The 12,260-nt window shown below is 44.3% G+C and overlaps 1 protein-coding gene across 3 annotated transcripts in view; it reads left to right on the top strand.

Moving 5' to 3' along the window:
* Nucleotides 1-12,260, top strand: part of TENM2 (teneurin transmembrane protein 2) — a 938,525-nt gene that overhangs the window by 918,003 nt on the left and 8,262 nt on the right. For all 3 annotated transcript variants that reach the window (XM_042947342.1, XM_042947337.1, XM_042947345.1), the window contains 2 exons: nucleotides 3,628-3,924; nucleotides 5,516-7,130. In XM_042947342.1, coding sequence (XP_042803276.1) covers nucleotides 3,628-3,924; nucleotides 5,516-7,130 — 1,912 coding nt within the window. The remainder of the gene's footprint in view (nucleotides 1-3,627; nucleotides 3,925-5,515; nucleotides 7,131-12,260) is intronic.

Raw genomic sequence — 12,260 nt, 5'->3', positions numbered from 1 at the left:
TTTGAACCAGTGCTACAACTAAATCCCATTCCCAAGGACATGGTGGATCCCAGCTTAAAGTATCAATGGCTAATGGTTAGTAATGGTTATTACTTCTTTTTGGTTGATGCACCCAGGCCAGGGGTCAGAGGCCTTGTTAGTTCTAAGTAGTAGCAATAAACCCAAATGTTGGCAGTCAGAATTTAGGAACCTCTTTGCTGGTTTTGCCCACTATTCAGTTCTTTCTGCAATCTTAGCACCCTCACATACTAATATAATTGTTACAATGATAGTCATGCTTGTATATAGGATTTACATGCTGTTCTCTCCTACAGCTACATGTTATAGTATATATTCATATATATACACAGATACATATACATACTATTATATTATTGTTATTTATACGATTTGCCTGTTGGTCTCTCTCAGGTAGCTGAAGATAGGGACTTTTATTAATCCGACTGTATTTTAACCAAGAGTACACAACAGAATCATCCAGCCCGTATTCCCTAGGGGGCTGATTCAGCAGCTGCAGAATCAGCCCATCAGCAGTGCTTTGAGAGAGCATCACAGGTGGCTTAAAATTGCATGCCTGATAGAGAGCAGCTGGCCATTGAGGTGGTACAGCCTAGGGGTGAAGACAGTGAGCTCTGGACTGAAATCCTAGCTCCACCACTTACTATTTGTATAAGCTTGAACAGAGCACTTAAACCTATCTGTTCCTTGTATGTAAAGTGGGGATAATAGTGCTTGCCTGAGAGTGTCGTGGGGATTAAATAAGATAAAACAAGGGTAGCTCTGAGAACACACTAAGCCCATCATAAATTCTCAAAATGCATTGCTTTGTTGGTGTTGTTCATCCCTGCATTCCAGAGGAGGCACCAAGCCTGACATTAGCAGAGATTTAATGCTCAATAAATAATAAATGCACAGGGAGCTGTATGATATTAGCAAAGAGAAGAAAAAAGGAAAATTAGTAAGGAAAGAGGAGGATAGAAGGATGACCAAGGAGATGGGAAATAGAGAGGTATAGTAAGGAGTCCCCAGCAGTTGGCTCAGGAAACCCTAAAAATCCTTCCTCATTGTTGCCAAATTATTCATTCTGCCTAATAAAATGTTGGCAAGGTCTTAAACTGAAATTTTCAAACTCATAGGATTAAGAATTTTGATGGCCTTCTGCATTTGTTCCAAACGAAGCAACCCAATAAAGCCAAATTTCTTTTTCCAGAGGAATTTATCATTCTGACCCCATCTAGTGGTTTCCTTTGGATATGGTGACTCTAATTTGGGATCAAGATCCTCAATAATTCTGACTGCATTAACTTTTGGACATGTTTTTTAAAAATCCTACCACTCTCCCTTTACTTTCTTGACTGTTCTTCCCCATGGCTGCACATTTGATTGTATGAATCCTCCACTTGAAGTTGGGGGTCTCAATCCCAACAGCTCACCACCTTTATTCCTATATCCATGCTTTGATGCATTTTCTTTCCAAAATGTTCTATCTCAAGTGTTTTATCCCTTTCTCCCTGAGATGACTCCATGGAAATAGCAATGGTTTGAGGAGTCAAGTAGTCCTGGGTTCAAATCCAGCCTCCACCACTTATCTAGATTTATGACCCCTCTGAGTTCAACTGCCCATATATAAAATAATTTCTACCTATGTTGTGAGAATTAAACTGGGATAAGGTATATAAAGTACCCAGCACAGTACCTGCCAAAGTATGAGGGGATTATCTTCGTTTAGTTCAGTCTCAACTGCTAGTAACAGGCATTAGAAATAACAAGAGCTTAAATAAGATATGGCCTTATTATTTTTTATAACATAAAAGGAGTCTAGAGGTGAGCCATTCATGGCTGGTATGGATGACCATTAAAGACACCTAGGTCAACAGGGATCTAGACTCTCTCTGAATGACCATCATCCTTGAGACTTCCATTCTCAAAGTCACCCATATTTACATGGTGAATGCTAGAACTCCAGGGATCATAACCACATTCCACCCAGGTAAAGGAGGAAAGTGGGAAGAACAAAAGGGTGCCTGTATCGTAGCTATGTCATCCTCCTTTAAGGTTCCCAGGAGACCCAGATGACAACTACCACTTACATCATGTCAGCCACCCATCTCTCCAGAGGAAGCTGTGAAATGTAGTTCTTTACCTGTGTACAATGAGGCACCCTAGAAAACAAATGCCTGTGGTATTTTCAGGCTACAACATGGAGACTTCAGGGGCTATGCTATGCTTTACAGTTTCCTCAGCATTTCACACCTCAGGGCAGACAATGCATATATAATACATGAATCAGTATGGCTGATTAAATGTTTAAGTGGTTAAATGGATCAGGTCTGAAGACCTAAGTTCCAGACCAACCCTACCACTTCATTGTTATGTGACCTTGAGCAAGTATGTAACCTGTCTGCTTCAGGCCATTTCCTCACTTGTCAAGTGGTCCTTGTGGGCACCAACTCGGACAAGAGATGCAAATTACCTAACACAATGCCTATGTCTAGCCCTCAGCATGTGTTAAAGTTATCACCACCACCATCATCAACATCACCATCATCATTATTATTGTTAGGAGCTATTAAATTATTAGGTAAGGTAAGGAGGTACCAGATGTCTCTTACTTTTTTTTTCTGCCTGTGTACATCTGCCTTTGCCTTCAGTAGTCACCCCAGGGACATCTGGATTTGCAACCAATTATGTTGAAAGAACCTGGGCTCAATCAGCCTCATTTTATTCACTTCCAGTTATCCAGTCAAGACTAGCTGAATCTCAAGAGTCCCTCTCCTTTGCCCCTAACCAGAGTCTAGTCACCCAGCTCTGCCTTCTGGGACAGATGCTCTTCTCTGTTCAGATCAACTTCTAAATAAATATTAAATTATGTCTAGATGTGTTCCACTATTCCTTTCAAATCTAAGTAAATCAGTTCCCTTTGTTGGAATTCCCCAGCCCTGATAAGGTCTTCCACTGATGTCTTGCATCCTTGACAGTGGCAAGATTTTTCTCTAGATAGGAGTAAAGAGGTTCACATAGCAATAAGCCTTCTATTCCCAGGTCTTTGCGAAATATGGATTTCTTAGACAGCCTCCCCACCCTCCTAGCTACCTTTACTTGAGTTTCAGAAGAAATCTTGGCATCTGCTCTTAAAGATCATTAGCTACTCAGCTGGTGATGTGCCAAAAAAAAAAAAAAAAAGAGGGTTGAAAGTGTGCAAATATACATATTATGTTGCTCTCCAAGGTGGCCAGGCAGAACAGTCAGAACCCCAGTGCCAGGGCTATTGTGTATGACTAATTCGTGCAGTACACATTTTTCACCATTCACACTCTCTATGACATGATGGCATTCCTTATAATTGTGTAGTGCATGGCCTACATAACTGCTCAGGGCAGCCATGCCCAGATTAGTCATCCCTGACCATAAGCAGCCTCATTTTGTATCCTAGTGCACCCTACAAATGTTACCATTTTCTTTGTGTACCATGATGTAAAGGAGTTTAGAAAACACTACTCTAAATAACTTCAAGGTGGGTTTTTCCTCCAGTGCACACTCATTCCCTAGCCATGCCAGCCATGTCCTCCATATAAGCCAACATGCCCAGGTGTTATCTTTCATACCAAGCCCATTGTGTTTTCTTAGGTCCATGGAAGAAATCTCTTGTCCATTGATTATGACCGGAATATTCGGACAGAAAAGATCTATGATGATCACCGGAAGTTCACTCTGAGGATCATTTATGACCAGGTGGGGCGCCCATTCCTCTGGCTCCCCAGTAGTGGGTTGGCAGCAGTCAATGTCTCATACTTCTTCAATGGGCGCTTGGCTGGCCTTCAGCGTGGAGCCATGAGTGAAAGGACAGACATTGACAAGCAGGGACGAATTGTGTCCCGCATGTTTGCTGATGGGAAAGTGTGGAGCTACTCCTACCTTGACAAGGTAAGTGAACGTGCTGCCCTCACTCAGCTGGAGCTTTCCCTTATTCACACTCCTCTTTTTAAGCTGACCTGATATGCTTTGCCATAAGACATTGAACATCTTTACTTTGACTCTACAAGGTCTCCCCTCACACTTCCATCCTCACTGGGAGGGAGGAAAATCTGAAGGAAAATGTTATTCATAGCTCATCACTATTACCAAAAGAAAAAAGTGCTAGACACTCAGTAATGGCAAAAAGAATGGATTGTCTAATTTTATTCCCAAAAAAAAAACCCAAAAAGTGCTGCGGAAGCAGACAGAATTATCCCACTGGTATCACGGCTAATCATTATTTATGAATTGGAAATGCAGTGATTCATTTATGCCTTGCCTGAAGTTAAGCTATCAGGGTAGGGAATTTTGCCTAAAACTCAAGCACACAGAGCAACATCCTCCTACTTGACCTATTGGCTGAAACAGCCAATGGATTCTCTCTACCTAATTCCCTGTGCCTGAAAGTGCCAGATTCAGGTCTTTGTGTCAGAAAGGGTCAGGTTAGAGCAGCAGTAAGAAGAGATCCCTTAGTTGAATCTACTCCTGAAACCATTGTTGCGCTATATGCTAATTTGGATGTAAATTTTAAAATATAAAAAATAAAATCAAGGAAGGAAGGAAGGAAGGAAGGAAGGAAGGAAGGAAGGAAGGAAGGAAGGAATCCCTTGGGGGCACAAGTCAAGACTCATGAAGGCTGTCCTGGTGATCTAGTCATTAGGCAGGGGCTTGCTCAGCCTGGACCTCTCATCTGTACTCACCTTGATAGGGGTTCCATTTCTATTTCTTCCTTTCTTGCCTCACAATTACAGTAGTCACTTGTAGACAGAGCTGTGACCCTCTCTATAAGAGTGGGGCTGTCGTCCCTTTGGTCACCCCTGAATCCTGTTCTCATTATGCCACAAAATACTAGAATGGTTGATGAGAGAAGGCAAGAATCTCCCAATTGCCTGAAGTTTGAGGCCATTTCATTCCCCCCCAAATTTGATGATTCTGGGTTATGTAATCTTCTCAGTATTTTATAAATGGAAGATATACTTTCTCTTTAGATTTAATGAGGGGTGATCAAAGCATAGTATGTGTGTCATACCTGTCTCCTGCTGGGCCAATGGTAGGCATTTCTAAACAATCACAGGATTTCTTGTTTGAGCCTGGAGGCAAACTCAGTGCCTATCACCTCAGTCCTCCAAGCCCTCTCTACTCAAAGTATGGTCCAACCAACATCAGGATCACTTGATAGCTTGTTACAAAAGCAAATTCTCAGGTCAGATCCCCCTTCTCCCCCAACAAACTACTAGATCAGAATCTGCCTTTTAACAAGATCCCTGGTTATTTCATATGCACAGTAAAGTTTGGGAAGCACTGGTCTGGGTAGTGACCATGATCCGTCAGAGCTAGCATGCCCAGTGAAATCAATCTAGTCATAATCTCTGGTATAAACTTCCCCAACCTTCCATGGCTTTTGAATTACCATTTTGGGGAATGGAACAGATTCTGTCCACTTGAGTGCCTGGTCCTAAAGAACCAAATCATATGTTCCTCCCCTCTTTCCTTCCTCCAGTCTATGGTCCTCCTGCTTCAGAGTCAGCGTCAGTACATATTTGAGTATGATTCCTCCGACCGTCTCCACGCCGTCACCATGCCCAGTGTCGCCCGGCACAGCATGTCCACCCATACCTCCATTGGCTACATCCGCAACATTTATAATCCCCCTGAAAGCAATGCTTCAGTCATTTTTGACTACAGTGATGATGGCCGCATCCTCAAGACGTCCTTTTTGGGCACTGGGCGTCAGGTATTCTACAAGTATGGGAAACTCTCCAAGCTATCAGAGATTGTCTATGACAGTACTGCCGTCACTTTTGGGTATGATGAGACCACTGGTGTTTTAAAAATGGTCAGTCTCCAGAGTGGAGGTTTCTCCTGCACAATCAGGTACCGGAAGATTGGCCCACTTGTGGACAAGCAGATCTACAGGTTCTCTGAGGAAGGCATGGTCAATGCCAGGTTTGACTACACCTATCATGACAACAGCTTCCGGATTGCAAGCATCAAGCCCGTCATAAGTGAGACTCCCCTTCCTGTTGACCTCTACCGCTACGATGAAATTTCTGGCAAGGTGGAGCATTTTGGCAAGTTTGGAGTCATCTATTATGACATCAACCAGATCATCACCACTGCTGTAATGACCCTCAGCAAACACTTTGACACCCACGGGCGGATCAAGGAAGTCCAGTATGAGATGTTTCGGTCCCTTATGTACTGGATGACGGTGCAGTATGACAGTATGGGAAGGGTGATAAAGAGGGAGCTAAAACTGGGGCCCTATGCTAACACCACAAAGTATACCTATGACTATGATGGAGATGGGCAGCTCCAGAGTGTGGCTGTCAATGACCGCCCAACCTGGCGCTATAGCTATGACCTCAATGGGAACCTCCATTTGCTGAACCCGGGAAATAGTGTGCGCCTTATGCCCCTGCGCTATGATCTCCGGGATAGGATAACCAGACTCGGTGATGTGCAATACAAAATTGATGATGATGGCTATCTGTGCCAGAGAGGGGCTGACATCTTTGAGTATAACTCCAAGGGCCTCCTAACAAGAGCCTACAACAAGGCCAGTGGGTGGAGTGTCCAGTACCGCTACGATGGTGTGGGGCGGCGGGCTTCCTACAAGACCAACCTGGGCCACCACCTGCAGTATTTCTACTCTGACCTTCACAACCCAACCCGCATCACCCATGTCTATAATCACTCCAACTCAGAGATAACCTCACTCTACTATGACCTCCAAGGTCACCTCTTTGCCATGGAGAGCAGCAGTGGGGAGGAGTACTACGTTGCCTCAGATAACACAGGCACTCCTCTGGCTGTGTTCAGCATCAATGGTCTCATGATCAAACAACTGCAGTATACGGCCTATGGGGAGATTTATTATGACTCTAACCCTGACTTCCAGATGGTCATTGGCTTCCATGGTGGACTCTATGATCCCCTGACCAAGCTGGTCCACTTCACTCAGCGTGATTATGATGTGCTGGCAGGACGATGGACCTCTCCAGACTATACCATGTGGAAAAACGTGGGCAAGGAGCCAGCCCCCTTTAATTTGTATATGTTCAAGAGCAACAATCCTCTCAGCAATGAGCTGGATTTGAAGAACTACGTGACAGGTGAGGACTTTACCACCTCAGTTGGGCAGTGGCTCCCTGTGGGGTGGTTGTCCTGGTAGATTGTCAGGAACTTCAAAAGAAGGTCTTACTTGTGATGACAGGGGAATCCTGGAGAGCTATAAACACTGGTCTGTACAGTATCTAGAACAGTCAAGTGACACCAGTACAGAGCAGTCTTCAGATCTGTTTGAAGATGTCCTGACCATTTTCAAGCCCATTTAGTTGAAATAGCTTTTATAAGAGCCCTTCCTACCCCAAGAGAGGAAAGCAGACTTATGAAGGGGGAAATAATGGGACTCTGGTGTCAAAAATATCTGGTTCAAATTCTCTTCTACTTACAAGCCAAAGGACTTTGAGCTCAGTGTCTAAACTGTCTGAGCTGTAGTTTTCTTCTCTGTGAAAGGCACTAATAAACTAACCCCACAGGGTAACTGCAAGAAGTAAGTGTACTTAATACAGGTAAAGTTTAGTGCCTGGCAAATTTAGACAGTCAATATTCACAAAAGAGTATCTGCTCATGCTATTACTATTATCTTGACAAATGAAGCATTGAGTAACCATAGGCATGAGATGACTAAGACCCAGTTCCTGACCTCACAACCAGGCTGCCAAGATACAAACACAAACAGCCAATGATAATGCAAGGCAGAATTAAATCTGTGCTACTGTATAGATGTCTGTTACCTATTCAACAAGCATTTGTACAGTGGCATTATGCTAGATTCTAGGGATACAATGATGAACAAGACAAATGCCCTTCTCTCAAAGGGGTGTGTATGTGTGTGTAGATGACTTCAAATTTGAAAACTGTGACACAGTGCACAGAAGGGCCTCATGTCATACTGGGCCTGAAGAATGAAGGGGATTTGGGTTGGCAGATATGAGCTCAAGGCTAAAGAAACACTGTGAACAAAAGTCAAAAGGACATGGGAAGCTTGGAGAAGGGTATGGATAGAGAGGCTGAGGAGGGCAAATAATCTACTTCCTCACGAAAAGTGAGAAATTGGTAAAATGAGGGTCCCTATCCATCCATCCACATACCTCCATCTATCTTCCATCCATTCACCCATTCAACAAATATTTTCATAATATCTAACATAGGCTAAGTACCAGAGATGCAGTGGAGAACAAGATAAAGTCCTTATCCTCAGGAAAATAAGAAAATCAGGATGGATGTATGGATGGATGGATGGATAGATGCAAAGAGACCAACTTTCAGCGAGGAAGCCAGGGTCATCTCACCTGTCCATGCGTTATAGAGTAGAAACAGTAAGGTCCCCAAGTCCAGGACCCTCCAAGTTCTGGGAAACCCACAGCTCTTGGCCATGAGCCAAAAAAGACATCAAACCCAAAAGGTCCTTACCTTCAGGTGACCAGGGGTCACTTGCCCACCCTCAGAAATGGAAGCAGCAACTAGGTGAGCACAGGGCTGCCCTCAATGTCCCATGCTACAGAAAGATGACCTTAAATATCAACTTGTGGCCATGTGGTATCTCATTGTCAAGTTCCAGAGCCTTTGAAGTTGAGTCCAGCATTCCCCCTACAACTGAAGCAGCTGGTACCTCTTGAGCACAGGAACTATGGGCAAGCTAGTTCCCTCCTGTTCTCCCCACCATACCTCATTGAGAGGTCCTGCCATGATCTCTCTTCCCCATGGCTCAGCATGACTTTTATCCCCCATTTCACTGCAGTTTCAAATTAAAGTACCTGTCAGGAAAACATACATATACATATCAGGTAAAAATAAGTGCTATGAGATAAAATGGGATAAGGTTTTAGTCAGAGAATGACGGGAAAGTTCTCCTATATTAAAGGTGCTCACAGAGGGCTATCTGAGGAGACAACATTTGAGCAGAGACCTTTATGAAGAGGTGGAAGGAAAGGAAGAGTGTTCAAGACATAGGAAACAATGAGAACAGGAAGGTAGACCATGCCTATCTTAGCCTTAGGAAAAGAATTCCCTCACCCTCCAGACTGTGCTTCCCAAAGCCCTGGATAACTTAGGGATGAGGCAGCTAGTGTCAAATAAAAAGGAAGCCTTCTCAGAGTGGGCTGAATGGACACTTAGAGCTGCCAAGACCCAAAAAAAATCATCCACAGAGCACAGTCAACCTCACTGACCCCCTCAGCTATTTTCCTGGTTCTTCTGAAAAGGACAAAAAAGAATTATCAGAATTTTCTGAAAAGCAATATGCCTTTCCTCATTCCAGTGCTTCATGGAGACTCAATAAATGGGAATCAAAAAACTAAGTCCAACAAAATTGAATCCAGAAACCATTCAAAAGAGTCTAAAATAAAAGGTGGCGTTAGAGAAGCACGTGTATAGAGCTGATGTGAACAGTCCAAGCTGGGGAAAGGAGGGCCCAGGCAGAGTCATAGCAGGCACAAGCCCACACCTGCTGCCCATTCAAGATGAGCTGCCCCCTGGAGAGAGGATCCCAGCAGAGAACACCAAATCATTCTCTGCTGTTTGAATGTTGGCTAATCTGTAAACCCCGTCTAAATTAGTCTTAATTTGCCACTTAGGAGACAAGCAGAGTGGTTGAACTTGCCGCTCACAATTTAAGCAGAAGTAATTAAGATGTAGTCAGGAGGAACACAGAGAACAGAACCTTCTCTCACCAGTGCTCAAAAGAATTCGTTGAATGTTTTGGAAACAGAGCTCTCTGAATGCAAAAGGCAGCTGCTGAGGCTGGGGGGAGGTTCTGCTTCCTCCTGAGAACCAAGTACGAAAGAGGACAGTGTTGAGTGCCCATTAGACATCCAGGCTGGAGCAGAGGTGTAGCCATCCAGAGGGGTGAAAGAAGGCCAGAAGTGGTTCTTTTCCCACCCATGGGCTCCTAAGCAGCACCCTTTCCAACAAGTATTTTTTTAAGGTAATATGTTGACAATTAATATATCTGTGATAAACAGGTATTAGGGGAAAGGATGTAAAAAAACATACTGGGAGGCAGACTCCCTCCCCCAACAACCTGCAGGGCCTCCGTCTTTTCCAGTTTGGGCATCACAGGAAGCTCCTCAGTCCCGAACAAATGGGGACCCGTGCCCATCCCCATGTCTGGCCTGTAATTTAGACCTGTTCATTCCGATGTTAGAACCCTAGGTACACCTCAAGACCCCAGTTTTGGCCTTGCTCCTCACTTCCTGTGTGACTTGGATGAGATCTGCAACTTTCTGAGGCTTTATTTCTTCATCAGCAAAAGGGTGATAATAGCGCCCACCCCATGGGGCTATGAAAAGTAAATGAGTCCTGAAGTGTGAAATGCCTAGCACAGTGCTAAGGCTAGTAAAGGATAGGGATGCATTTGTTATTTACAGGCAGCCACAAACGTGGTGGAGTTCATAGGTGAAGAGTGGAGATGCCACCTTTGCATAATTTTCTAAGGAATGTGGGGAGGGGTCTCCAGATCCACCCTGAAACAGATCCAAACTCTGGCCTGAGTGGCACTGGTTCGGCAAACCTGAAACCCCAGACAGATGTGAGCTAAGCAAATGTCCTAGGTGTCATCCGCCATGACTTGTATTTTCTTTCCACCCTTTCTTCTCCCTGGCGGGTCTGTGGGCTCACAAACCTCAGGCATCTGTGAGCATGATAGGGTTTTGTGGAGTTTAATTTCCCTAAGTGAAGAGGGAGGCGCAACCTCTTTCTCACATTACCCTCTTCTCAGATCTACACTTAACACCTAAGATGCTGTTCTGACAGTGTTTTCAGAGACAGACAGTATGCTCCGTGGCCCCAACATAATCACGTACTCTGAAGAACATGAGAGAAGGACAGTAATGAGCCATTAGGAGCATCCACCTCGCTGGCTCCTGCCCCAGTGGCTCCCTCTCTACAGACTATTTAGGGAGCCTGTCACCAGATAACACTAATTACTTCAAAAAGGAAGAGGGGTGTTTGTGTGGTGCTGAAAGTGCCTTCTAGCAGAATGGAGGAGATGAGAATGTGAATAAACATTTCAGAATAGGTTTCGATTCTGAAACTAAGCCACGTTAGAAACTTTAAGGAAAGAAAAAGAAGGTAGATGACATGTGCTATGGGTGTTCATGGGAGTGGCCATTAAAGTTTCTAGTCTCAAAGGCAGGGGGTTCTCAACATCATCTCCTGAGTACTATGGAAGGATCCCTGCAGTGAAAAGATCAGGATGGGGAGAGTCTTTGAGAGCAAGACCTCTCATGCCTTTCTGGGAATTCCCCACATACCCTATGTACCCCTGACGAAAGACAGGATGATTTTATATGGTGTACAGATGAGGTATTAAAGAACATGGAAACACAGATGAGGAAAGTTTGCCTCTTTAGTGCTTTTTATTCTTCCAATCCAGTCTAGGAAAGAGTCTCCACCCAATGCTGGTGTGTACTTCACACCTCATTAACACTTCCAACCTCCCCCTTTTAATGGAGAGAGCAGGTCTGAGACTTCCCTCAGGTAACAAAAATCCTTCTCTAATTTAATTGCATGGCTTTGTTTTCTTTAATTTTACAGTTATTCTGTTTGCATCAAGTGAGTCAGCTTTCCCATTTATGATAGTAACATAAAGTTTCTTTTTTAAAATGGACTTAAGTAAGGGCACCTGGGTGGTTCTGTCAGTTAAGCATTCAACTCGATTTCAGTCAAGGTCATGATCCCATGGTTTGTGGATTCAAGCCCTGAATTGGGCTCTGTGCTGACAGCATGGTGCCTGCTTGAGATTCTCTCTCTACCCCTCCCCACTTACCTGCGTGCTGTCAAGTTTGTTTATTTTTGAGGGGGGGAAGAGGGTCATGCATTCACATGACGAGGGAGGGGCAGAGAGAGAAGGGGACAGAAAGAGGATCCAAAGCCAGCTCTGCGCTGACAGAATACCCAATGTAAGCCTCAAACTCGGAAACCATGAGATCATGACCTGAGCAGAAGTTGGATGCTCAACCAACTGAGCCACCCAGGTGCCCCTAAGTTTATTTATTTTGAGAGAAGCCTGGGTGGCTCAGTTATTTGAGCGTCTAACTCTTGATTTTTGACTCAGGTCATGATCTCACAGTTTTATGAATTTGACCCCCACATCAGGCTCTGTGCTGACAGCACAGAACCTACTTGGGATTCTCCCTCACTCTCTGCCCCTCCCCTGCTCATGCTCTGTCTCTCTCAAA

Source organism: Panthera leo, chromosome A1, assembly GCF_018350215.1.
Source record: "Panthera leo isolate Ple1 chromosome A1, P.leo_Ple1_pat1.1, whole genome shotgun sequence".
Classification (NCBI taxonomy): Eukaryota; Metazoa; Chordata; class Mammalia; order Carnivora; family Felidae; genus Panthera; species Panthera leo.
Note: the sequence above shows the minus strand (reverse complement) of the source record. Positions and strands in the feature narration are given on the sequence as shown.